The sequence below is a fragment of the Chelonia mydas genome, chromosome 11 (assembly GCF_015237465.2).
Source record: "Chelonia mydas isolate rCheMyd1 chromosome 11, rCheMyd1.pri.v2, whole genome shotgun sequence".
NCBI classification, from domain to species: domain Eukaryota; kingdom Metazoa; phylum Chordata; order Testudines; family Cheloniidae; genus Chelonia; species Chelonia mydas.
The window spans coordinates 2,663,081-2,685,636 of record NC_051251.2 but is presented as its reverse complement, the minus strand read 5'-3'; the positions used below and the strand labels follow the sequence as shown (position 1 = coordinate 2,685,636).

The 22,556-nt window shown below is 63.4% G+C and overlaps 3 protein-coding genes across 7 annotated transcripts in view; 2 read left to right on the top strand and 1 right to left on the bottom strand.

Moving 5' to 3' along the window:
• Positions 1-10,063, top strand: part of TMBIM1 (transmembrane BAX inhibitor motif containing 1) — a 30,127-nt gene extending 20,064 nt beyond the window's left edge. For 3 of the 4 annotated variants that reach the window (XM_037913088.2, XM_043525413.1, XM_043525414.1), the window contains exons 2-12: positions 309-576; positions 1,627-1,721; positions 3,302-3,366; positions 3,958-4,011; positions 4,696-4,746; positions 5,160-5,199; positions 5,597-5,634; positions 6,119-6,206; positions 6,628-6,723; positions 7,696-7,749; positions 7,913-10,063. In XM_037913088.2, the coding sequence (XP_037769016.1) occupies positions 345-576; positions 1,627-1,721; positions 3,302-3,366; positions 3,958-4,011; positions 4,696-4,746; positions 5,160-5,199; positions 5,597-5,634; positions 6,119-6,206; positions 6,628-6,723; positions 7,696-7,749; positions 7,913-8,056 (957 nt within the window). In that variant the 5' untranslated portion in view covers positions 309-344 and the 3' untranslated portion in view covers positions 8,057-10,063. Of the gene's footprint in view, positions 1-308; positions 1,722-3,301; positions 3,367-3,957; positions 4,012-4,695; positions 4,747-5,159; positions 5,200-5,596; positions 5,635-6,118; positions 6,207-6,627; positions 6,724-7,695; positions 7,750-7,912 lie in introns of all 4 variants that reach the window. The other variant, XM_043525415.1, reaches the window with a different exon arrangement.
• PNKD (PNKD metallo-beta-lactamase domain containing) lies at positions 10,050-13,577 on the bottom strand. 2 transcript variants are annotated; one of them, XM_037913090.2, is made up of 3 exons: positions 13,432-13,577; positions 11,817-12,027; positions 10,050-11,152 (listed from the first exon to the last, which is right to left on the bottom strand). In XM_037913090.2, exons 1-3 carry the CDS (start codon positions 13,466-13,468, stop codon positions 10,969-10,971), a joined length of 432 nt encoding a protein of 143 aa, XP_037769018.1. In that variant the 5' UTR covers positions 13,469-13,577; the 3' UTR covers positions 10,050-10,968. The 2 variants fall into 2 exon arrangements, with proteins under 2 accessions (XP_037769018.1, XP_037769017.1); XM_037913089.2 differs by lacking the exon at positions 13,432-13,577 and adding an exon at positions 12,170-12,333.
• A 218-nt stretch (positions 13,578-13,795) lies between these two features.
• On the top strand, positions 13,796-22,439 carry LOC102933881 (angio associated migratory cell protein). Its single transcript, XM_037913087.2, has 11 exons — positions 13,796-13,974; positions 15,534-15,689; positions 16,474-16,593; positions 16,948-17,087; positions 18,266-18,410; positions 18,760-18,843; positions 19,361-19,476; positions 20,147-20,241; positions 20,817-20,907; positions 21,479-21,633; positions 22,079-22,439. The coding sequence occupies exons 1-11, from the start codon at positions 13,872-13,874 to the stop codon at positions 22,152-22,154; spliced, it is 1,281 nt and encodes a 426-aa protein (XP_037769015.1). The 5' UTR covers positions 13,796-13,871; the 3' UTR covers positions 22,155-22,439.
• The last annotated feature ends 117 nt before the right edge of the window (positions 22,440-22,556 follow it).

Below are 22,556 nucleotides of genomic sequence, written 5' to 3'. Positions count from 1 at the left end.
GCTGCCTGGGGCCCCGAGGCCAAAATGACTTAGATGATTGTCGGCATTTAAGACCCACCCACTGAACTGACTCTTTGGTTACCAGGATCTGCCTTGCGCTGGGTCTCTTTTGAGGTCAGTAATAGTTTTTATTGACCAGGCAGAAATATCACGCTGGCCATCTTGGGAGGAGGGCTCTGGCTGGTGGGTCTGCGCCGAGCTGGACTCTGGCGCACAGAGCCACCGTGGCCCAGCGTCGTGAGTATTGGCTAAGGGTCCATGAACTGCGCAGACAATAATGGCAGATTTTTCTCTCCCTCTGTCTCCAGGTGCCTGAGCGCCAGGCTGAGCCTTTGGGAGTCCCCATGTCGTACCCCAGTGCTCCCCCGCCCTACGATGACAAGAATCCCCTCTACCCCCCGCAGCCTGGGGGCCACCCGCAGCCCGGAGCCTATCCCGGGGGCTACCCGCAACCTGCACCCTATCCCGGGAGCTACCCGCAGCCCGGAGGGTATCCTGGGGGCTACCCACAGCCAGGAGGATATCCCCACCCAGGTGTCCCGGTACCCCCCATGTCAACACTCCCGATGAACCAAGGTAAGCTGAGCATTCACAATAGGGGGCATGATGCAGAAACCCACTGATGGCCCATCTGGCCCCATCCCCTTCTGAGATGAGAGTAAACCCACTGGGCCATCAACGTGCTGAAAGAGAGAAGGGTCCACCCCTGGTTCCAGTTGCTCTTGGTCCCGTTCTGCACAGAAGCAGGTCACCCCAGGGACCGGGGCAAAGAGAGTAACAGCGGGCTGGATTCTGCTCTCAGGGGACGGGGCCAGACATGCCATCAGGGTGGCAGTGCCTATGTGGGACCAGAGGAGTGAGGAGTGCAAGGCAGAGGAGATGGTGGGGTGAGGGGAAGGGGTCTCTGGAAGGGCAGGGTAATGGATACGGTGACTCGGGCTCTGCAAGACCTGATATGAGCGGGGGGTGGGGGGTTCCTCGAACCCTTGGGATGGATCGGCTCCGATCTGTCGCTCACCCAGACCTGACAGAGAGGAGACGTCCCGGTAAGAGGCAAAATATTCCAGTCCCCAGTCCCATCAGGTCAAAGCTGGGCTGAGCTTGGCTGGTCTGTTCTGTCCCCGGCACCCGAGAGTCGGTCCCATCGGGCAGTGCCCTGTTGTGACGGGGCAGCCTGGCCTGGTGGTCCCACCCAGAAGGAGGTGGGGTCTGATGGGGGTGGGGAGGACACCCTGAAACACTTGACCAACGGGCCGAGCCTGGGGCGGGGGGAGGAGATGGCGCCGCTAGAGAGGGGGGACGGTTACTTCCCTGCGCCTCGTGCCAGATGCACCCCCGGCCTCACCCTGCCGGGTACCAGGCCGGCGTCTCCTGTCTGGGCCCGGCCCTCTCGGCCATGCTGCCAGCGATACCCCAGCTGGTGCCGACGGGCCGTTGGGCTGGGACATCCCGCGGGGCAGCCCCCTCCGAGCTCGTGGGGAGAGGCAGCCAGGAAGGGATCTGACACTCGGGCAGGGCAGACCCCGGACACGTGCCAGGTCAGCAGGGCACGTGGAGAGCTGATGCCCCCCAAGCCGTGCCAGCGTTCGGGCGCTGACTCTCCCCCCGTTGTCGTCCCCCCCGCAGGAGACAGCTATGGCACTGGTGGCTCGGGGGAGGAGGACGGGCTGAGAGCAGGCACCATGGATGACAAGACAGTGCGACACGCTTTCATCCGCAAGGTAACTCCGGAGGGAGCCGGGCTGCCCAGCCCCCGGAGGTGCAGGGTGGGGGAGCCGGGGGGATGGGTGGGGAGAGGGTGTCCCCCTCCAGACTCTGGCCCCCAGGAACAGGCTGCGGCCGGCGGAGCGAGCCTGGGTACCAGTGCGGGGCCGGGGATCTGTGGCTGGCGTGTCTGCGTGGCGAGGCCAGCGGCCGGGGGCAGCGTCATGCTTCCATGGCTGCAGAGTCCCCCCAGTGCTGGCGGGGGCTAGGGGCACGGCCCTGGGCTGGGGAGGGGGCTGGGACTGGAGTGGCCTCGGCTACAGAGCCCCTCCCCTCCACGCTCTCTGGGCTAACAGGACGCCCGGAGCCTGTGCCTCGGTGGGAGCCCCCAGCAGGGTCAGCGGCTGGGCCAGCTTCCCCCCGCTGCCTGCCCCGCGGGGACCAGTTCTAGGGCTATGAGGGGCTCGATCTCCACGGCCCGCCCGGTCCCTGGTGCCCTGCCTGTCGCCGAGTCCATCAGGAGAGGGACTGAGAGCCAGCGGCTCCATCGCGCCTGGGTGCTGGGCAGCTGGGGGCAGAGACACCTCGGGGCCGCCTTGGCGTGTCTGTGCAGGGAGCTGGGCCGGTGCCCGCGGGTGACCCCTCTGTGCCTGCCTGTGCCCCGCGGGGGAGCCGGGCCGGTGCCCGCGGGTGACCCCTCTGTGCCTGCCTGTGCCCCGCGGGGGAGCCGGGCCGGTGCCCGCGGGTGACCCCTCTGTGCCTGCCTGTGCCCCGCGGGGGAGCCGGGCCGGTGCCCGCGGGTGACCCCTCTGTGCCTGCCTGTGCCCCGCGGGGGAGCCGGGCCGGTGCCCGCGGGTGACCCCTCTGTGCCTGCCTGTGCCCCGCGGGGGAGCCGGGCCGGTGCCTGCGGGTGACCCCTCTGTGCCTGCCTGTGCCCCGCGGGGGAGCTGGGCCGGTGCCCGCGGGTGACCCCTCTGTGCCTGCCTGTGCCCCGCGGGGGAGCAGGGCCGGTGCCCGCGGGTGACCCCTCTGTGCCTGCCTGTGCCCTGCGGGGGAGAGGGCCGGTCCCCGCGGGTGACCCCTCTGTGCCTGCCTGTGCCCTGCGGGGGAGCAGGGCTGGTGCCCGCGGGTGACCCCTCTGTGCCTGCCTGTGCCCCGCGGGGGAGCAGGGCCGGTGCCCGCGGGTGACCCCTCTGTGCCTGCCTGTGCCCCGCGGGGGAGCAGGGCCGGTGCCCGCGGGTGACCCCTCTGTGCCTGCCTGTGCCCCGCGGGGGAGCTGGGCCGGTGCCCGCGGGTGACCCCTCTGTGCCTGCCTGTGCCCTGCGGGGGAGCAGGGCTGGTGCCCGCGGGTGACCCCTCTGTGCCTGCCTGTGCCCCGCGGGGGAGCTGGGCCGGTCCCCGCCGGTGACCCCTCTGTGCCTGCCTGTGCCCCGCGGGGGAGCCGGGCCGGTGCCCACGGGTGACCCCTCTGTGCCTGCCTGTGCCCCGCGGGGGAGCAGGGCCGGTGCCCGCGGGTGACCCCTCTGTGCCTGCCTGTGCCCCGCGGGGGAGCCGGGCCGGTGCCCACGGGTGACCCCTCTGTGCCTGCCTCTTTCAGGTCTACACCATCATCTCAGTCCAGCTGCTGGTGACCGTGGGCATCATCGCCGTGTTCACCTTCGTGTGAGTCTCACCTTGTCCTGAGCCCTGCCCTTGCCACCAGCCCCCAGCTGCTGCTGTCCCAGGGGCTGGTCCCTGCTCCACGGGGCCCCAGGAGCTGGGACGAAGGACTCTCCGGAGGAACGAAGATGACTGCCCCCAATGCCCCGTCCCCCCACTGAAGGGAGGAGCCAGAGCCTTGCCTCCGGGATGGAGGAGATGAGCACTGTCTCACAAGGGACGGGGAGCCCCACCCTGGGGCTGTTTAAAGCCAGGCTGGGTGCAGCCCTGTGGGATGGGCTGTGCGGAGTGACAGGTCCTGGCGGGTCTGTCTGGGGAGCTGAGCACAGAGCAGGGCAAGGTTAAAGCCCTGTCCTTGCTCCTGGGCTGGGGACCCCACTGCGGGTCTGCGCTATGTGGGGGGCAGGTAACGGCTTGGGGGTGATGACGAGCAGGGAGCATCTCACTTCCAAGCTTTCCCTTAGGTCAGTCTGCTGCTTGCTAGGGCCCGCACTGTGAAAACTGGGGGGTGGAGACCACGGGGGAGCAGAGAAGGGGCCACGTGGTGACGGGTGGAGCCAGGAACCGATCTCACGCTCTTCTCCCTCTTCGCAGCTCCCCCGTCCGCACCTTTGTGCAGAGGAACATGGCTGTGTACTACGCCTCTTAGTAAGTATCACTCTGCCCTTGCCAACTCCCCTCCCTGCTCATCCCGGGCCCGCCTGCCCTTTGGCTGGGTTCCTGTACCGCCCGGTGAGAGCTGGCAGAGTCACCACCGCTCGGTCAGCGCGCTCCCTGCTGAGTGCCACGAGGCGCTGGTGCCCCACGCCAGAGGCAGAGGGCGCTGTGTGGGCGCCGCCTCCAGCCCCTGGTGGCACGGGGAGGGAGAGGGGCAGTCAATCACAGCTTGCTTTCTTTAAGACAAAATACAAGGAAACTATATGCATAAAACTCTGTGACAGCCACGTTCCAGCTGAGATCTGGTCTCGGGTGGGAACTCTGGTTCTTCGAGCAATAATGACTGGTCATGTCACTGTATCGGTTAAAGCACAAAGGTTAGGGGTTACAGGGGGAGCGTTGTCTAATGGTTGGAGCAGGAGCCTGTTGGAGCTGTCTGCCCATACTGCCTCTACCACATCATCTGACCTCAGAGGAGCTGTTTCCTGGCTCCGTGCCTCAGTTTCCCCTCTGTGCAATGGGGGTAATGCTTCCCTACTGCCAAGGCGCGATGTGGAAACTTAACAAATGAACCTCGGCCCTTCTGCTGCCCTGCACGCGGCTCCGACCGGCCCCAGCTCCGGGTGGGCAGCAGGGCTGGGAAGGTTTCCAAGCTCTGTCTCTCTCCCTCCCCAGCGCTGTGTTCCTGGTCAGCTACCTGGTGCTGGCCTGCTGCCCGGGCCCCAGGTGAGTGTCTCCTTCACTGGGGATCAGAGAGGGCGGCCCCTCCCTCCGAGCCCGCGCCCCGGCTCTGAGTCCCCTGGGCACTAGGAAGCGGGTCGCGGGGGAGTGACTGAGGCAGGGGGCCGAGGCCAGAAAGGGCTCTGGCTCCATCCCCAAGGGGCGATGAGACGAGGCTGCCCCCCAGGGTCAATTCCCGTCCATCCGGGCCGCGGCCTGCCCTGACGCGGGGGCCGGTTTTCATGGGGACCCCCCTGTGCCGTGCAGTCTCATTGGGCCAAAGCGGTGCCCTTGCCCCAGGCAACATCACGCTGTGCTCACCCCAGAAACCCCGACCCCCCCGCATGCCCCCCCAGCCTGCAGCGCCCTGGGCTCTGACTGCCTGCACCCTGACCTGTGTGTTCCCTGACTTTCCCCAGGAGACGCTTCCCCTGTAACCTCATCCTGCTCGCCATCTTTGTAAGTGGGGCTGTGGGACTGGATTGTATAGCGGGGGGGGAAAGGGGGGGGAGTGATCCTGGGAGGGGGCCCAGCCCCAGGGTGGGAGGGTGCCCTGGGGGGAGGAGTGGGATGGAACGAAGGGAAGGCTTTGATGGCTGAACACTGGTTACGATTGGGCCTGGGGTCACGTGCATGGGGGTAGAAATAGGGGGGGTGTGTGTGATACCATGGGCCCCCTCCTACCTCTGGGTCACACCTATGCCTGAAACACACCCCTCAGGCCATGTGCCCCTCAGTGCCTCCTGCTGTGAATCCCCACCTCTCAGCAGGGACCTGGGAAGCCGACGCGATGCTTTGATCCCGCCCTGGGGCTGGCTCCACAGCTAATCGCCCCCTTTCCTTTCGTTTGCTGCAGACGCTGGCCATGGCCTTCATGACGGGAACCATCGCCAGGTACCGCGGAGCTGGGGAAAGCCCCTCTGAGCCCCTTCCCTCCTTCGCCTTCCCCGAGTTCGCCTGTCGTCAGCAGGGGGGAGGCGGTAAAGAACATGTCCACTGGGCCACGTGCCTCCGTGTCGGGGTCGCTAGCCCTGCGGGGGAAGAGGGCTCGGACGGAGAGGAAAGCCAGCCCCACCATGGTTCCGACTTCAGGGGTCCTCCTGGCTTAGCTCAGGTTGAAGGAGTCGCCCTGGAGCCTGGACTCAAACAGGCGCCTCCTGGGGGCGAGTCGCAGAACCGCAGGCTGCCTGTGATGGCTTTTCTATAGGGCCCATGGGTGCCGGGTTGGATCACCCGCCGAACGCCGAGCCCACGGGATCGCACTGCTGGGGAGCAAGCCCCGGTTCTTAGCTCCCAGTTGCATGCGGAGGGTGAAGTGGGAAATAATTGAATGGCTTTTAAACCTACTCCCCCCCCCCTTTTAACCCTTTGTGTGCAGCGTGTATAGCACCCGGGCTGTCCTGATCACCATGGTAATCACTGCTATAGTGGCCATAATTGTCACCGTCTTCTGCTTCCAGACCAAGGTAAGGCTCGATGGGCTCCCTGCCGTCCCGGGCAGCAGGGAGGGCAGAAGTCCGGGGATTTCCCCTCCTGAGGGCCCCCGCGGCATAGGCTGGGACAGGGCACAAGGCAGACGCTGCATCATGCAGCGTGGGGTGCTGGAGCAGAGAGCCCCTTCCCCTGGGGATCCATGCTGCCTGCACCCAGCGCTGGGAGTGACAGAGCAGGAATCGAACCTGGATCTCGTGCGGCAGCCCGGAGAGAGCTGGGTCAGTGACCCTCCAGGGCCAGCGCTTTGGGGTGGCCCTTCCAGCCGGGTGGCCATTGCTGCTGACCCTCGCTACCCAGGCTGCCTCCTGCGGGGGAAGCCCAGTGCTGCGGGTTGGCTGTGTTCCCACTATGGTCCGTGGGTCCCTCTCTAACTTGTCACCATCCCGCTGGCAGGTGGATTTCACCTCGTGCACGGGGCTGTTCTGTGTGCTGGGGATTGTTGTCATGGTGACGGGAATAATCACCGCCATCGTCCTCTCCTTCAAATATGTGAGTAGTGGCTGGGGGAGGCCGGTTCGAGGACAGGCTGGGGCACGACACCAGCGCTGCCCTCTGCTGGCCCCATCCGTATCTGCAGTTGCCAGCACGGCAAGAGTGACCTGCCGGAGTCTGCCGAGAGCCTGAAGCAGTAGCCCCCATGGGTGGGTGAACTGCCCCATTTACACAGCGGAGATGTTGACTCTGAAACCTAATTATGGCAAATTGGAATGTCAGCAGCAGGGTGATTTCATCCCTGATCGTTTCGGCGGATGCAACCCGCTGCCCTGGGACGGTGGGCAGGAGGGGAATGGAGTTCCCATAACTTCGTCCTCCAAACTGACCCCACTTCCATATCTTGCACGAAAGCAAACCTCTGTTCCTGAGCCAGCTGCACTTGGCAAAAGCTCGCACTTGGCCGGGGACGTCCGAGCGTGTTTTGTTGACAGAAGGGAAAGTTGGTCTCCTGGGTTCACTTTAAAAGGCAGCTATGGTACGTTGGGGGGTGGCTGAAACCAGACCATCTCCCTTCACTCCATCCTGCAGCCACACCGCCTTGAGTGTGAATATACCTAGCAACGTGCCAAACGGCATTGACCGAGCAGGATCAGGCCTGGTTGCTTGGATGGGAGACCTCGAAGGGGAGCCCAGATGCAGCTGGGTGAGGTGTGGGGGATGCAGTTGGGGGCGCGCTCCCCTCCCCGTGAGTTGGGGGTGAGCTGGGCTGCAGGAGCTGCTCTTTCAGAAGAAAAGCAAAGCCAAGAGTACCGAGATCCTTCCCAAGTGAGGGCGTCAGCCAACAGGCGTCACGCTCCTCCCCAGAGGTGGCTGCATCTTCGAGTCGGGTAAAGCAATCCCTGACACATACACGGTGGGGATCCGAATCGGTTTTCTCCAGCCCTGGGCTGGTGGGTTGCATTACTGGTCTGTGCCCCGGGGCAGCCGCTGCAGCCCTCTGTCCTCTGACCGCCCCTGTCTTTGCAGATTGCCTGGCTCCACATGCTGTATGCGGCCATCGGCGCCATCGTCTTTACTCTGGTGAGTCACCTTGCTCGCTCTCTGTCCCTGCTGAGCTGGGAGCCTCCCAAGGTCCTGGGGCAGGTGGCAGGGGGAGGATGGAGGCAGCTCCTGGCTCCAGCGCATGGGGCTGACAATCTCTAGCAGCATGGCTGACCCAACGCTCTGTCTCTGGTCTCCCCAGTTCCTAGCTTACAACACCCAGCTGGTGCTGGGGAACAGGAAGAACTCGATCAGCCCCGAGGAGTACGTCTACGGAGCCCTGGAGATCTACATGAACATCGTCCAGATCTTCATCTTCCTCCTGCAGATCGTGGGCCGGAGCTAGAGCCTCCACGGAGCTCCCGGCGGGAATTGCCCCGGGCCCAGGAGTGCTCCGGGAACACCTTGCCGCCTTCCTTTCCCGCGTCCTTTCCCGCTCCCCGCCCCGGCGTGTCTCTCCCAGGCCATTGGCCTCTGGTTTCCCTTCTCACCTGGGGAGCCCAGCGTGGCTGCTCATAGAGGGGTAGCAGGCGAGACTGGCCCGTCTGCCCTGCAGAATAACAAGGCTTTGCCCAGAAAGGAAGCCAGTGTCAGCCGATTTCTGCCTGCCCTGTTAATTGTTCTGCTGCTCTCTGTGCTCCCCCGTGACCTCCTGTCTTTCTTCTCTCCCCACGCTGCCCCCAGGGATGTGTCAATGCACCCAGTTCATCCCCGTAGTATCCTCTCCTGCAGAGGTGTGTTCCGATCCCAGATCCTCTAGCCATAGCTCCCTGGGAAGTGAGAAATCCAAGGGCAGCCCCTGCCTGGCTGCGCGGATCCCCGGGCCCATGACCGCGTTCTTTGCCAATGGGCTCCCTCCCCTTCTCTTGCCGCGTGCCTACGGGAGGAGCATTCCTTCACGTCATCAAATCCGAATCCACTCAAAGGAGAGCAGAAAGACAGGGGCTTAGTCCTCGCTCCGCTCTGAACCAAGGTGTGTACGTTCCCGCCGCCCTGCAGAGCGCCCTTCGGTGGGGAGGAGCAGCGGGGGATGCAATCAATGCACTGAGATGATTTTAAAGGGGAAGGGGGACTTGTCGTCTATAAATCAGTGCTTTTCAATTCCAGCAGGGTTTTCACCCTCCCTGTCTGTTTCACAGAATACAGATCAGCCCAGACTTCAGGGCTAACACTAGTGCTTTGGGGGCAGTTACATGTCTTAGGATAGCCTTATGTTAAGTAAAAAAAAAAAAATCTACTTAGCCCCAGGCTGGGGAGGAGAAACGTACAGAGGCATGACCCATGCTAGCCCCCAGATTTTTGTTGTTTCTAATTCAATGTATTTTATCCTTGGTACGCAAAGGTTTTTGTATCAAGCTGCCATATTGTATATTCGACTAGGCCGGAAAGCCAAAGGGCCTTGAAATAACACCGTTTGACGGGGGGAGGCGAATGGCACAAGGGGAATTGCAAAGAACCGTGCTGTGTATGTTGCTCATGCTCTCTAGTAAGAGAGTCGCTTATTGCAGGAGGAAACAGAACTGGGGCTGCAGGAAGGGGCCGCAGGCAGCATTATAAGTCACCACCCCTAATTCTAGAGGCTGGAACAGGTGCTGTAAGGGGGGGCGGGATGGGGCAGAACGCTGCGTTGGAGCACTCTGGCTCCCCCAGGGCAGTGCTGGTGAAGGGGGGGGCAGTAGCTGAACCCAGAGCCGGCTCCCAGCGCCTCCTGGGAAGAGCAGGCTCAGAGCAGGGCGGCTGGATCAGAATCCCCAGGCGAACGGCCCAAAGGGCAGGGTGTGGGCAGGGGAAGCGAGGGTGCAGCCAGCGTCAACCCTTTGTGCTCCTCCCACGACGCTAGCGGCTTGGGCCAGCCTTGTTCACTCAGTGCCTTAAATCCCGATGTCCCTGGCAGATGAATTGAGGTCAGCACAGCGCATGGCCGGGAGTCGCCCCTTTCACGGGCAGCCCGTCTAGGAAGGGAGACCCGCCCGTTCTGGGTGCCGGCCTGGAGGCAGAGCTGCTGGTGAGCAGAGCCCGGCTCTGTCCTGGCTGAGGGCGGGGGCGTTGGCCAGCTGGGGTTAGCTTTGCTATGCAAAGGGCTGCCGGGTGCGCTGCAGAGGTTAATGGATTGGCTCAACGGCCCCCCGTGCAGGACAGACCAAGAGACCCCTTCCCTGGGAGTGCTCCGCTAGCCAGGTTCGGAGTGGTCCCCAGTCCATGCAGCAGGGGCCGTGAGGGGATGGCCGTATAGCATAAGCTGTATTGTATTCTAACGCTGCAGCCAGCGGGAGCAGCGCGGTCGGCTCCCGGCACCAAAGCACACAGACAAGTTGCACTCAATAAAGCGAAACACTGTGTACTTTTTCAAGCATCCAGCATCTTTTGATTTTTATTCACAATTGTGAAAGTGACAGTGGTGCAGGGGAAAGAGGTGACCCCTGGGACCTGAATCTCCCAGGCCAGGGATGTTGGAGGTAGAGTAAGCATACCCCACCCCCCAAAACCACTGCCATGTCCCCCACCCTGCAGAGACCATCTCTGGAAATGAGACGGGAGCTCAGTCCCTGTGGCACAAGCAGTCCCCACGTCTCAGCCGAGGCTGTCGTCAAGGACTGGGGGAGAGGGAACGTAGCTACCTCCCAAACTGGACAGGACTGAGCCTCACCGTCTCACTTCCCACAGCCCAGCAGTAATATTCAGGTACCATGCAGCTGGACCCTGTTTAAAGCAGCTCCTGAATTCCCTGCCCCATCCAAGCCAGATTCTCAGTGCAGCAGCATTACCCACCCCCCTTGGGGATACTTCAGGGCCTTGAGCCAGCTCTAACGATCCCCCACCACCAGCCTTTCAGAAGTGGTAACTGGCTCCTCCCCGGACTTGGTGAGGAAAAGCTCTGGGCCAGATCTCCATGCAGCGCTGCTGATGGCTAAGGACACTTGGTGTAACATCCCCTTTCTGTGGTGCCCCTCGGGGTTACAGCTGCACAGGGGCAGATTTCTCTGAGGTGAAGGGTTTATTTAGGATCTCACTTCTGTCCCACACCAGCTGTGTGCAAGGTACAGAGGCAACGTGAGAAATTAGAGTAGGGTCGAGTGATTTGGGCAGAAACAGCCTGACCCCCCAGGGGACTGACTCTCAAACAGAAGGGCTGTTGGCACCTGAGACTAATCACTGGGACAGTGTTTCTCATTCGGCAACATCGAGCAGATTTGTCTCCAAGTCCCCGAGCTCTGAGCGGGAAGGAAGTCTTCGTTGCCTTGGCTCTGTGTTCCAAGACTAGGCCTTGGTGTCGGCCACACCTTCCGGTCCCAGTGAGGTCCTCCTGTACCGCGCTCCCTCGTACTCCCCCACGTTGGACGCCTTCATCTTCTGGCGAGCCTTTAGCTGCTTCAGGCGGTTTTTGTCCACTTCACGCTTGGTCAGGAGGAAGAGGATGATGCCGGAGGGGAAGCCGATGGCCCTGCGGGAAACCAGAGCTATGGTTAAACTGCAGGACGTTCAGCATCCATCAGGCAGGGGAGGGCGAGTCAAAGTGAGAGGGCTGCATGGCCTCAGGGCAGAAACTGTCCAGGCTTCTCCCAGTTCTGCAGACGCGCCTCCATCCCAACCCGCCGCCCCCCTTGTTATTCTAGTCCTGGGCTCCTTTCACACAGCTCTGCCAATGCCTCGGCGGACTCCCCTTGCCACCACCATGCTTCAGGCTGGGGCAGATCCCCTTTGAGATGCCCAGGGAGGTTGTGGAATCTCCATCATTGGGGATTTTTAAGAGCAGGTTAGACACACACCTGTCAGGGATGGCCTAGATAATACTTAGTCCTGCCTTGAGTGCAGGGAACTGGACTAGATGACCTCTCGAGGTCCCTTCCAGTTCTATGTACCCAGGCTGCTCCTTGCGCTAACACAGAGGATGCCACACACTCCCATGGTACGCCAGGGCCTGAACAAGCTGCCTCCAGAGGATCGCAGGCAGACAAGGTGCGCACTGGACTCGGCATTCAATCTTAGACTAGAGCGCTCACCCAACAGAACAGGTCTGAGGGCATTTCTAAGCAGGGGACGCTAATGCTGATGACACTCCTGACCCTGGAGTGAGACAAGGATGATCAGCAATTTGCAAGACTCACCAGGCCACACCAACCATCTTCATGGGGTTCTTTGCTTTCCGTGTAGGGATATACTCCGGGATTTCATGGACTCGCCTGCCAGGTTCTGGCTTGGCTCCTAAGTCCAAGGGGGCTCGGCAGCTGCCATGGATGAGTCTGACATTGAGCCGGGCCAGGGGTCTATGGGTCCCAGCTAAGCATGCTGCCCGGCTCACAGCAGCAGAGAAAAATCCTGCCAAAGACAAAGCCAGATTACCCAGAGCACCTAAAGACCTCAGATCGGCCACAAAGGTCCCTGGCCGGGGAGGGTGTGAGGCTGGGTTCTGGGTGGGCTGGGGAATCTCTGTGGCAGTCAGAGCAGACACGTCTTTTACCCTGATTTCGCATTGGTCTCACACCGGCACTCAGAGACCCCAGCTCAGGATCGGGGCCCATTGTGCAGGGTGGGGCGTGCACACACGAAGGGGCCTGGCGGGTATTTCAGATCCCGACACCTCCGCTAATTCCCCCTCGCCTTGTGCGGTCAGGCGAGAACCAGGGGGTGCGTGAGCCCACGCTGCCCCCACAATAGGGCTTTAGCCGGGCAGCCCACCTGACGCCCCGTCCCAGGGGCCCCGCAGTCACTGCAGCGGGGGCTTTGCCAGCCCTGGGCGCTGCACCGCACGGCGGGCGGGTTCTGGGGATGCCAGGCACTGGGCCCCGGCTCCGGGGGGGCCCTGGGACTGGGGGGTTCTGGGCCCTGGCACCGGGGAGGGGCCGGGCAGGGGGAGGGGGAGGAAAGGAGGGGCCGGGCCTCTGGAGGGAGGGGAAGTGCCGGGCCGTGGCTCCGGGCAGGGGGAGGGGCCGGGCCCTGGCTGGGGGGGGGGGGTGAAGGGGCGTAGGCTGGGTGGGAGGGGCCGGGCCCAGGCTCCGGAGAGGAGGGGAGCGGGGGGGGGGGAGGGGCCGGGCCCAGGCTGGGGGAGGGCGGGGGAGGGGCCGTGGCTCCGGGGCGGGGGAGGGGCCGGGCCCAGGCTGGCGGGGGAGGGGGTGGGGAAGGGGGGGGAGGGGCGTAGGCTGGGTGGGAGGGGCCGGGCCCAGGCTCCGGAGAGGAGGGGAGCGGGGGGGGCCGGGCCCAGGCCCAGGCTGGGGGTGGAGGGGCCGTGGCTCCGGGGGGAGGGGCCGGGCCCAGGCTGGGGGAGAGGGGGGAGGGGCCGTGGCTCCGGGGGGAAGGGGCGGGGCCCAGGTTGGCGGGGCGGGGCCCAGGCTGGCGGGGGAGGGGGTGGGGAAGGGGGTGAAGGGGCGTAGGCTGGGTGGGAGGGGCCGGGCCCAGGCTCCGGAGAGGAGGGGAGCGGGGGGGGGAGGGGCCGGGCCCAGGCTGGGGGAGGGCGGGGGAGGGGCCGTGGCTCCGGGGCGGGGGAGGGGCCGGGCCCAGGCTGGCGGGGGAGGGGGTGGGGAAGGGGGGGAGGGGCGTAGGCTGGGTGGGAGGGGCCGGGCCCAGGCTCCGGAGAGGAGGGGAGCGGGGGGGGGAGGGGCCGGGCCCAGGCTGGGGGAGAGGGGGGAGGGGCCGTGGCTCCGGGGGGGAGGGGCCGGGCCCAGGCTGGCGGGGGAGGGGGTGGGGAAGCGGGGGGAGGGGCCCTGGCTCCGGGCGCTCAGTTACCGAACGACCCGCGGACCGCCGCCGCCACCGCCGCCATCTCGGGAGGGGACGCTCGGCTCCCGGCAGGCAGCGCGCCCTGCCGCGGTGCAGGCTGGGAGTGGCGGTGCGTGGGCGGGAGGGGAAGGGGGGACAGGAACTACAGCCCCCAGAATGCCCTGGGGCGCGACGACGACCACTCCCAGAATGCTCAGGGCGAGGCGGACCCGGGACTCCCAGCGGCCCCCAGCCGCGGCCCGGGCCGACTACAACTCCCAGAATGCCCGGCGGGGACCCGCCGACGGGCGGGGCTTACCGCGCCGGGAGCGGCGATTGGCTCGGGCGCCCCAGCCCCGCTCGGCGATTGGCGGAGCCGGGCGCCGCCCATCTCCCTGGGCCAGGCCTGGCGGCGCGCGGACGGACGGGGCGCCCCGAGGCCCAGCGCAGCCCGCAGCCAGCCCGGCATGGAGCCCGGCCCCGGGGAGGGCGGCGGCGGCGCGGGCGCGGTGCACTTCCACGGGGACGAGGAGATCATCGAGGTGGTGGAGCTGGGCCCGCCCGGCCCCGGTGAGCGGGGGATGGGCCGGGCCTGGGGGGCGGCGGCGGCGCCCGAGGGGAGTCGGGAGCCTGGGGGGGGGCGGCTCTGCAGGTGGGTCCCTGCCCTAGGGGAGTCGGGAGCCTGGGGGGGCGGCGGCTCTGCAGGTGGGTCTCTGCCCTAGGGGAGTCGGGAGCCTGGGGGGCGGCGGCGGCTCTGCAGGTGGGTCCTGCCCTAGGGGAGTCGGGAGCCTGGGGGGCGGCGGCGGCTCTGCAGGTGGGTTCCTGCCCTAGGGGAGCTGGGAGCCTGGGGGGCGGCGGCGGCTCTGCAGGTGGGTCCTGCCCTAGGGGAGTCGGGAGCCTGGGGGGGGCGGCTCTGCAGGTGGGTCCCTGCCCTAGGGGAGTCGGGAGCCTGGGGGGGCGGCGGCTCTGCAGGTGGGTCCCTGCCCTAGCGGAGTCGGGAGCCTGGGGGGGCGGCGGCTCTGCAGGTGGGTCCCTGCCCTAGGGGAGTCGGGAGCCTGGGGGGGCGGCGGCTCTGCAGGTGGGGCCCTGCCCTAGGGGAGTCGGGAGCCTGGGGGGGCGGCGGCTCTGCAGGTGGGGCCCTGCCCTAGGGGAGTTGGGAGCCTGGGGGGCGGCGGCGGCTCTGCAGGGGGATCGAAGGGGCGGGTCCCTGCCCTAGGAGAGTTGGGTGCCTGGGAACTGGTCCCTCCGCAGAGGGTCCTGGGTGGCCCTGTCCCAGGCTGGGAGGTTGCTCTAGGTGCCCCTTGGCCCGGAGTCTCTGGGGCCAGGAGTTTCCCGCCTCCCACATCAGATCAGGGGAGCTGGGAGTGGGTGCGGTGGGGAGTCTTGCTGCAGGATCTTGGGGGTGTGTGTGTGTGTTTGGACCCGCTTCTGGCCCGTCTGCATTGCGGCCCCTTCCCCTAGCTCTGCCACCCATGCGGATCCTGCCTGTCCGTCCCTGGAGCGGCTCCTTATCCTGCCGCTGGAGGATCCCACAGGAGCAGCTTGAACCCTCTGTCCCTCGCCTGCACTGCAGCAGGACACCCCCTGCAGAATGGCCTGTGGAGGGCCCTCTCCCTAGGGCCCAGAGGGGAGATCGGGCTCCGGGGGCCTGTTCTGTCCTGGGCCTCTTTGCTGAAGCTGCCAAACCGGGGCCAGCCGCGACGATGCTGGGTTTTGTGGCGTGGATGTTTGTCCTGCATCGAGTGGACTGAGACCAGCACATGACATGCAGGCCACTGGCTTGCCGTGAGGAACGGGAGGACTAGGGCCTAGAGAGCCCCAGTAGTTGCATTAACGAGGCCTGGTCTCCTGACTCCTCCTGGGCATCCGATCTGTTCAGAGGACCTCAGTGAATGAGTGCGGCCTGGTACTGAAAACGCTGCTGTCCAACAGGGAGGCAGTGGAACTGGCTTGCAAGCACACTGAGGGAGGCCTCTGCCCGGTGGAGCCGGACTCTGCCTACGCCACCCCCTGCCTCCCAGGGAAATGTCTCATCTGGCCCTTTCTGCAAGCAATGTGTGTGAGCTGAGGGGGGCAGAATACCCCGCCCCCACCTCCGGTGCTTACATTCCCCGGCTTTGCCCCTGCAGATGACCTGGCCAATGAGATGGAAGATGTGGATTTTGACGAGGAGGCCATCCAAGGGGCTGAGGAGCAGGCCTGGGAGACGGAGGAGGAAGACGAGGGGGTGGAGGATGGCATGGAGGCCCAGGATGACAGTGAGGTCACTTTCTCTGAGCACTCGGGTAAGCTGGGGGCAGGGGCGGGCACTGCTGCATTGACACCTCATGTGTGTTGTCTCCTGTCCTGATGTTCATTGTAGCTTTCGCCCAACTCAGCTGCTCCAGCTACACGAGGGCTCAGGGGGATCTTGCCAGGTGGGTCGGCCGTGCCAGGGTGAGGGGTGATCTCTGCACCCCCTCGCTGAAAATGGGGCAGGGCTTGGTCAGTTGAGTTCCCTCCAAGAGCTGGCTTTGCCCCTGGCTTTCCTTAGTGGGGTTGTGCCGGCCCTTGTGTTCAGACAAGATGTTCCTGGGACTTTCCCCCTGGAGGGTCCGAGCCTTCAGTTGCTCCCTAGTGACTAGCTGCTGGCCGATCATAGTAGCAGGAGCTTCTCCATCAAGGCTGGGGACCGGCTGACTTATAAGTGGGAGCTTGAAGAAGGGCGGGGCAATCCTGGACCAAGTTGCTGCCACTCTGCTCGCCAAAAGCCAAACCGACCAATCAGCACCTGAGACAGCCACCATCTAGCCTGGTATCCCTTCTTCCTGGCCTGCTAGATCAGCCCCTCCCTTGCTTTGCGCCATGGCCAATGCTGGTGTAGCCATGGCACGTTTGTCTAACACTGTCTACACCCCAAGCGACCAGCTCCTATTCTGGGTCTTGGGGGTTAATGGGCTTAAAATGATCCCGATCTGCAACCGAGCCTGTCTGGGGTTGAGCCCTAACGAAGCGGGAGTTGGGAAGTTGGCTGGCATTCCATGTTCATTCGGTAGGTGATATTTATTGACGCTGTTCTGTCCCGTGAAGCCTCCGTTTTCTGCGTGAGCCTCGATCCCACGACCAACACCCTGGCGGTGACAGGCGGGGAGGACGACAAGGCATTCGTGTGGCGGCTGAGTGATGGTGAACGCCTGTTTGAATGCTCAGGTGAGGTGCGCTGAGTTGGACCATTCTCTGGCATATGGCAGGTTCTGCTTCAGTTCCTGGTGGTTGTGGTGTGCTCCCTTTGGGGGTGTTACTGTGCGGTGTTAAACAGCTGCCGTGTTCCACCCCAGAGAGAGCTGTATTGTCATGGTGGATGGAAAAGAGAGATAGCTGGGATCTTTAGGGATGATGAACCGTACAGGTAAATCTAATGGCCTGCAACTGCTGGAGCCTGGAACCAACCTTCTGTTGTGGATAATCTTCAGTGCTTGGCTTGATGTTATCTGCCTTAATCACCGCAGGTAACCAAGGCTGGCTAAATCACTATCCCCTGCTTCCCCATTGCCGTCTCTTCAGGTCACAAGGACTCCGTCACCTGCGCAGGTTTCAGCCACGACTCCATGTTTGTGGCCACAGGGGACATGAGTGGACTGATCAAAGTGTGGCAGGTGGACACGAAGAAAGAGATCTGGTCGTTCGACGTGGGCGACTTGGAGGTGAGAGGGAATGAAAGGGGTGTCGCTCATGGAATCTGGAGCCCAGACCCCACTCGAGGGGGCAAGGTTTCTTTTTCTAAGAGACCACCTAGAACCTCAGCCTGGATTGTCAGGAGCCACAGGCTGGTGCCTGGGAACTTTCTCCAGGAAGTGAAGCTGACAGGTTTAGTTCCTATCTCCTAGGCTGAAGAGATCTCCTGATTTCCACTGGAAAGGATGATGCAGCATGTGATGGTGGCTTCTTGGCCGGGGCGGGGGAGTGGGGTGTATGGGGCAGATCCTGGGAACGTAGAATGGTCCGGGTGGTGCAGTGGCTGACGGGTTGGAAGCCTCAGGGAGTTTTGCTTCAGAAAGTTTTGTAGCATCTGTTGGCTGTCTCAGGAGCTGCATGATGGGGGATTTCTCTGTGTAGCTCCTGGTCCCTCTGCCTTTCCTCCCGTATGTGAACCTTGGATGAAAAGATCAGAGAACACGTCCTCCCTTGTGTGTTTCTTCTCCCTCTTCTTCATTGCACCCAGGGGAAGTCTGGGTGTTACCAACAAGAATCAAAGCATTGTGTGGACTTGTGAAGATGTGCTGAAATTAGGCAGATTTTACCAGGAAAATTTGGTAGTGTAGACCAGGCCCAGTTCAGTGGGGAGAAGCGAACTGGATTTTGAAACCATTTCTAGTTACCTGGCATAACTGATGCTGGTGAGGACGGTTGTATCCTGAATGCCGCTTCTGATTTGATCATGTCCCTTTAGGTAGGGAGTTGGACGCTTTCAACTCACTGTGTATTGTGTAGTTCCTCCAAAAAGCTGAAAGTGCATGTACAACAGGGGGATACTGAGTCACGGAGGGGCAGTGACTTGTGTAAGGTCACCCAGTCAGAGAGAGCCTGGAGAGAAGTCCTGTGCTTTTCAAAGTTTGGCTTTGAACTGCTTGCGTCTATGGATGCTGGGGCAGCGTACCTGGGGGTGACTGCACACATCTCCCTGCTCGTGTGCCCGCCAGCAGGGGAGGTGGTATGGAGCCAGCTCTAGAGGGAGCCAAGTGCCCAGCCTGGATTCCCTTCTGTGGGCCCCGCTTGTGGATCCTCTTGGGCTGAGCCAGGCCTGTCTCGTCTGGCTCTCCCCCAGGCCCGACTGTTCTCTGCTCTTCAGCATCCTCCCCCATCTGTCTCCCTCTTTCCCCAGTGGATGGAGTGGCACCCTCAGGCCCACGTCCTGCTGGCGGGCACAGCTGATGGGAACTCCTGGATGTGGAAGATCCCCAGCGGCGAGTGCAAGACCTTCCAGGGGCCGAGCTGCCCGGCCACTTGCGGCAGGGTCCTTCCTGACGGTGAGAGGAGAGGGCGGGGAAGGGATCTGGGGAAGCTGGGCATGGAAACTAGGCCGTGGTGCAGCCCTGCCAGTCGTTACGGCACAGCCAGTGACTCTCTGTGGGCACTCCCCCAACTAATCCGACTGGGAGCCATGTGTCTTCTCCGTCAGTCCCTCAGCCAGCAGGCAGGAGGCGCCCTGTCAGGGCAGGAGTCATCGAGCCCTGCAAGGATTTTTCCCCCAGGATTTTTCCCCCAGGCCTCTGTCTCTTGGCATGCAGGGGGCAGCCTGGGAGGGGGAAGGATAGGGTGGGGACAGCGTCGGGGGAGAGGGTCTAACAAGCGGCTGTTGTCCATCTCTCCGTCCAGGGAAGAGAGCGGTGGTTGGCTATGAGGATGGGACTGTGCGGATCTGGGACCTGAAGCAGGGAAGTTCCCTCCACGTTCTTAAAGGTATGGAAGGGTTCATTCCCCCTGTCCGTTGGTAGCTAGGAAGGGCAGGGTGCTGGCGTTGCATTGGGTTTCTATAAGCTTCTCTGTTTTACAAGGGTCTGCACCAAAGGAATACGGGGCGGGGTAGGGAGGTGGCTGGGTCCACCAGCCCCTTTCTGTGGACTCTCGTTATGCCCGTCAGAGGGGCGTGGGGCTCTCTCCTCAGAGACTGGGGGAGTCCGTCCATACAGGGAAAGCGGTTCCGATGCACCAGAGTCTAGTCTGTGGCTGGTCTCTGCAGAACCTGGCGCGTTGGCTACCTCAGCTGAGGGGCGTTGGCAGACCTGCATGCTGGCAGGAGGGGGCACGGCTCCTTGCAGCAGGGTGCGGGGAGGCCGTTGGTCAGGATTGAGGGGCATCAGCAGAACTGGCATGAACTGGTGAGGCAGCTGCTCTGGGTTGGGCTCTGAGGTCTCCCAGGCAGGATTGGAACATGGTCAAAGCGTCTGACCTCCCGTTGGCTGTGAACTTTCCTCAGGTCAGGACGGGCATCAGGGCCCCTTGACATGCGTGACCAGCAATAAAGATGGCAGCCTGGTCATGACTGGGTCCGTGGATTGTCACGCCAAGCTGGTGAACTCAGCCACCGGCAAGGTGAGGCCCTCGCACTGCCCTGGGGCTGGGTGGCGGCACCTGGGGCCCTGAGCCGGCAGGCCTGGGAGGTTTGCTGCTCCAAGGCCGAAGCTAGGGAAGGGGCTGGGGTAACAGCCTCCTTTGACTTCCCTGCCCCAAACGAGTCTCCTCTCCTGGCGGCCCCGCAGCTCTGGGAGAGTGAGCTGCTCTGGCCCGGCCTGGCCTCACTCAGGCTCGTCGGCTCCCTGCTCGTTGATCTCTGCGCCCGCCTGCTCCGGGGAGGACCTGCAGTGGTGTTGATCTGCCAGCAGAGAGGGCTCTAGGCCAAGGCACCGCACTGCCCTCGCTGTCCAGAGTTGGGTTACTGGAGTTCAGGGCTGCCAGTGGCTGGAGGTGGCAGGGTGGGATCACTTGCCCTCCTTGCCCAGTCGGGTTCTTGTCTCTGGGTGCCGACGGGTACCCCCCTTGGTTACTGGGGAAGGGGGGTGGCCTGGTCTGTATTTGCAGGGCCCCCACTCTGGGGCAGGGGTGGTGCCTGCAGAGTAATGGGCTTGGCTGAGGCTGTAGCAGGCTCAGCAATCTCCAGGTGAGGGGAGAGACGGGACTCTGGATTGACTCCCGGGACTCTGGATTGACTCCCAGGCCCCCCTCCCCACTGGCTCTGATGGGGGAGTGTCTCCTCTCTGCCCAGGTGGTCTGTGTGTTTAAGATGGAAAGTGCAGCCTCAAAGCCCCCGGCGGGGGAGGCCGAATCCAACTCGGTCGAGTCCCTGGGCTTCTGCAATGTGTGAGTACGGACCGGGTGGGCGAAAGGCTGACCCTCCCGGCTCACCCTTCCGGGGCTGGGCCTGGACGCTGGGGAAGGGCCATGGACAGAGGCGACCCCAGCAGCTGTATCAAGAGACGGGGGGGGAAGGAGGGGGGTTGCGTGGGGGGGTGCTGATTTGGCATGGGGGTGGTCCCGCTGCTGCCATGTTGCTTGGCGTTCACGTCCTGGGGAGGCCAGGGTACCGTTCTCCTCCCCTCTCTTTAGAGGACCCTAACCTGGATTCCCCCTCCCCCACCTCATCATCCCTATTGGTAACGAATCCAAGGAGTCCCATTTATCTGTTTTGCCGGGGACTGACCGAACAAGCCTCGTTCCTCCACCCAGGCTGCTCAGCCAGCAAGGCAGGGGGGCCATTTCCTTCGAAATCCACCCCCCCCTTTGCTCCTAAGAGGGGGTCTGGCAGGTAAACCAGTCCCTCCCTCCCTCCCTCCTTTCACTTCCTTCTGTCTCCCGCTGGCGAAGAGGTGCTGCTCTGGGAGGTCGGGAGGCCACCATGCCCCGCCTCTCACGCTCCCCCTCTTTCCCCGGGGCAGGATGCCGCTGGCAGCTGTGGGCTACCTGGACGGGACCTTGGCCATTTACGACATCTCCACGCAAAGCCTGAGGCAGAGGTGTCAGCACGAGGTAAGGGACCGGGCACTAGGTGGGGCTCTGGGGGTGATGCCCTGAGCTGTGGCCCCTGGAGACCTCGGTCTGCCCCAGAGGGCTCTGGGATCTCTCAGATCTGCTTGGGGCAGGGGGGCATGCTCTCCTCCCAGTTAGCGGGCCTGGGGCTGCCCCCGTGGCCCAGGGCAGGGGCTGGCAGCTCCTAGCATGGCTCCTGGCTGATCCCCAATAAATCCTCATTCCCTCACGGCTGTCGCTAACCTCTAGACACTGCTGCCGTCTCTGTCCAGTGGCCATCACTGAGTCCCCTTGGCTTGGGCCTGGCCTTGGGTTGGGTCCCAGCCCCCAGCCAGAAAAGCAGGGTTTGTGGGCTCTGACCAATGATCCTAACGTCCCTGTAGCGTGTCAAGACAGCGGCCCTTGCCCGCCCCTTAGGCAGTGCCAGGCACCGCATCCCTTGTGGGGTGGAGCTCCCACGTCTGCCGCCAGACTGGGCGAGCCAGCCCCCGTGCCCTTGTCCGGTGGGGTTGGAGTGGCTAGGTGGCCCCGTGCGGCCTGCCGGTGCCCTCGCTGACTTCCGTGCCCGCAGTCGGGGATCGTGCAGCTGCTGTGGGAGGACAGCGCGGCTGTGGTCTACACCTGCAGCCTGGATGGTGCCGTGCGCTTGTGGGATGCTCGCTCCGGGAAGCTGATCAGCGAGTATCGGGGCCATTCGGCGGAAATCCTGGACTTCGCCGTCAACAAGTGAGTGGCCGTGGCGGGCTCTGGTACGTCTGCCTTCGCGCTGCAGTGTCCACGGCTCCCCCTCAGTCTGCCCGTTGGGCTGGCTGTGAACACGGGGCTGGCGTGTGCTGGGGGGAGGGCGGGGATTGGCTCCTACATACGTTAAAGCCTGCGAGCTTTGCGCTCAGAAATCGTGAGCTGTCCTGCCCCAGCCGGCTCGAGAATGGTGGTGATCAGACTCGGGGTCTGTGTTGCATTAAGAAAGGTGTTTTGTTAGGCCGGGCTGAGAGCAAGTTTCTGCCTCTTGAGGGGCACTGACGGAGCCGAGGGAAGTAAAGGCTAGACTGGACTAGCCTGTCTCTCTGTCTCCTTCTCTTTCCAGACCCAAGGAGTGTGGGCGGCGGCTGGGGGGCTCTGCCCTTTGTCCCCTGAGCCTCTCTAATCCTATCTCCCGTCTCTTTCCCAGGGACGCGTCCATTGTGGTGACAACGTCCGGGGATCACCAAGCCAAAGTGTTCTGCGTGCAGCGCCCGGATCGTTAGCGTCGGCGCCTGGAAGGGAGCGGAGCACTGTGGGAGCCGAGAGCAGTGCATTGTGGGATGGGGGGGGGGAAATAAACCCACCAGCAAAGTGAGGCAGAGCAATCCACAGCTGGAACTCGAGGGGGGTGGGAGGTTGGCTTGTACTGCACAGGGGACCCCTGATCCTTTTCGCATAAAGTGATTCATAGCTATCGCTTGGCCATCTCCCCCCTTGTTTAGTTTTAGGGCTACTCCCAGGGTTTTCTATGAAATGTTTTAATTATATAAATTATTTCACGTACTGGATCCCGTCTGTTCCGACGTCTCCCACGTCGGCCAGGGCGTCAGAGCAGCTCCCGCCTGTTGCACCAGATCCTTCTTTGGGATCTAGGCCCGGGGGGGGAGGGGGAGGTGCTGGGTGCT

Excerpts from the sequence above, each read along its gene's own strand:
- PNKD (XM_037913089.2), bottom strand. The coding sequence starts at position 12,230 with ATGGGCCCCGATCCTGAGCTGGGGTCTCTGAGTGCCGGTGTGAGACCA. Across the intron at positions 12,028-12,169 it reads GAGACCAATGCGAAATCAGG|GATTTTTCTCTGCTGCTGTG; the intron begins GTAAAAGACGTG and ends TGTCTTTGGCAG. Across the intron at positions 11,153-11,816 it reads AAGATGGTTGGTGTGGCCTG|GGCCATCGGCTTCCCCTCCG; the intron begins GTGAGTCTTGCA and ends GGTTTCCCGCAG.
- LOC102933881 (XM_037913087.2), top strand. The coding sequence starts at position 13,872 with ATGGAGCCCGGCCCCGGGGAGGGCGGCGGCGGCGCGGGCGCGGTGCAC. Across the intron at positions 13,975-15,533 it reads GCTGGGCCCGCCCGGCCCCG|ATGACCTGGCCAATGAGATG; the intron begins GTGAGCGGGGGA and ends TTGCCCCTGCAG. Across the intron at positions 17,088-18,265 it reads TCGACGTGGGCGACTTGGAG|TGGATGGAGTGGCACCCTCA; the intron begins GTGAGAGGGAAT and ends CTCTTTCCCCAG.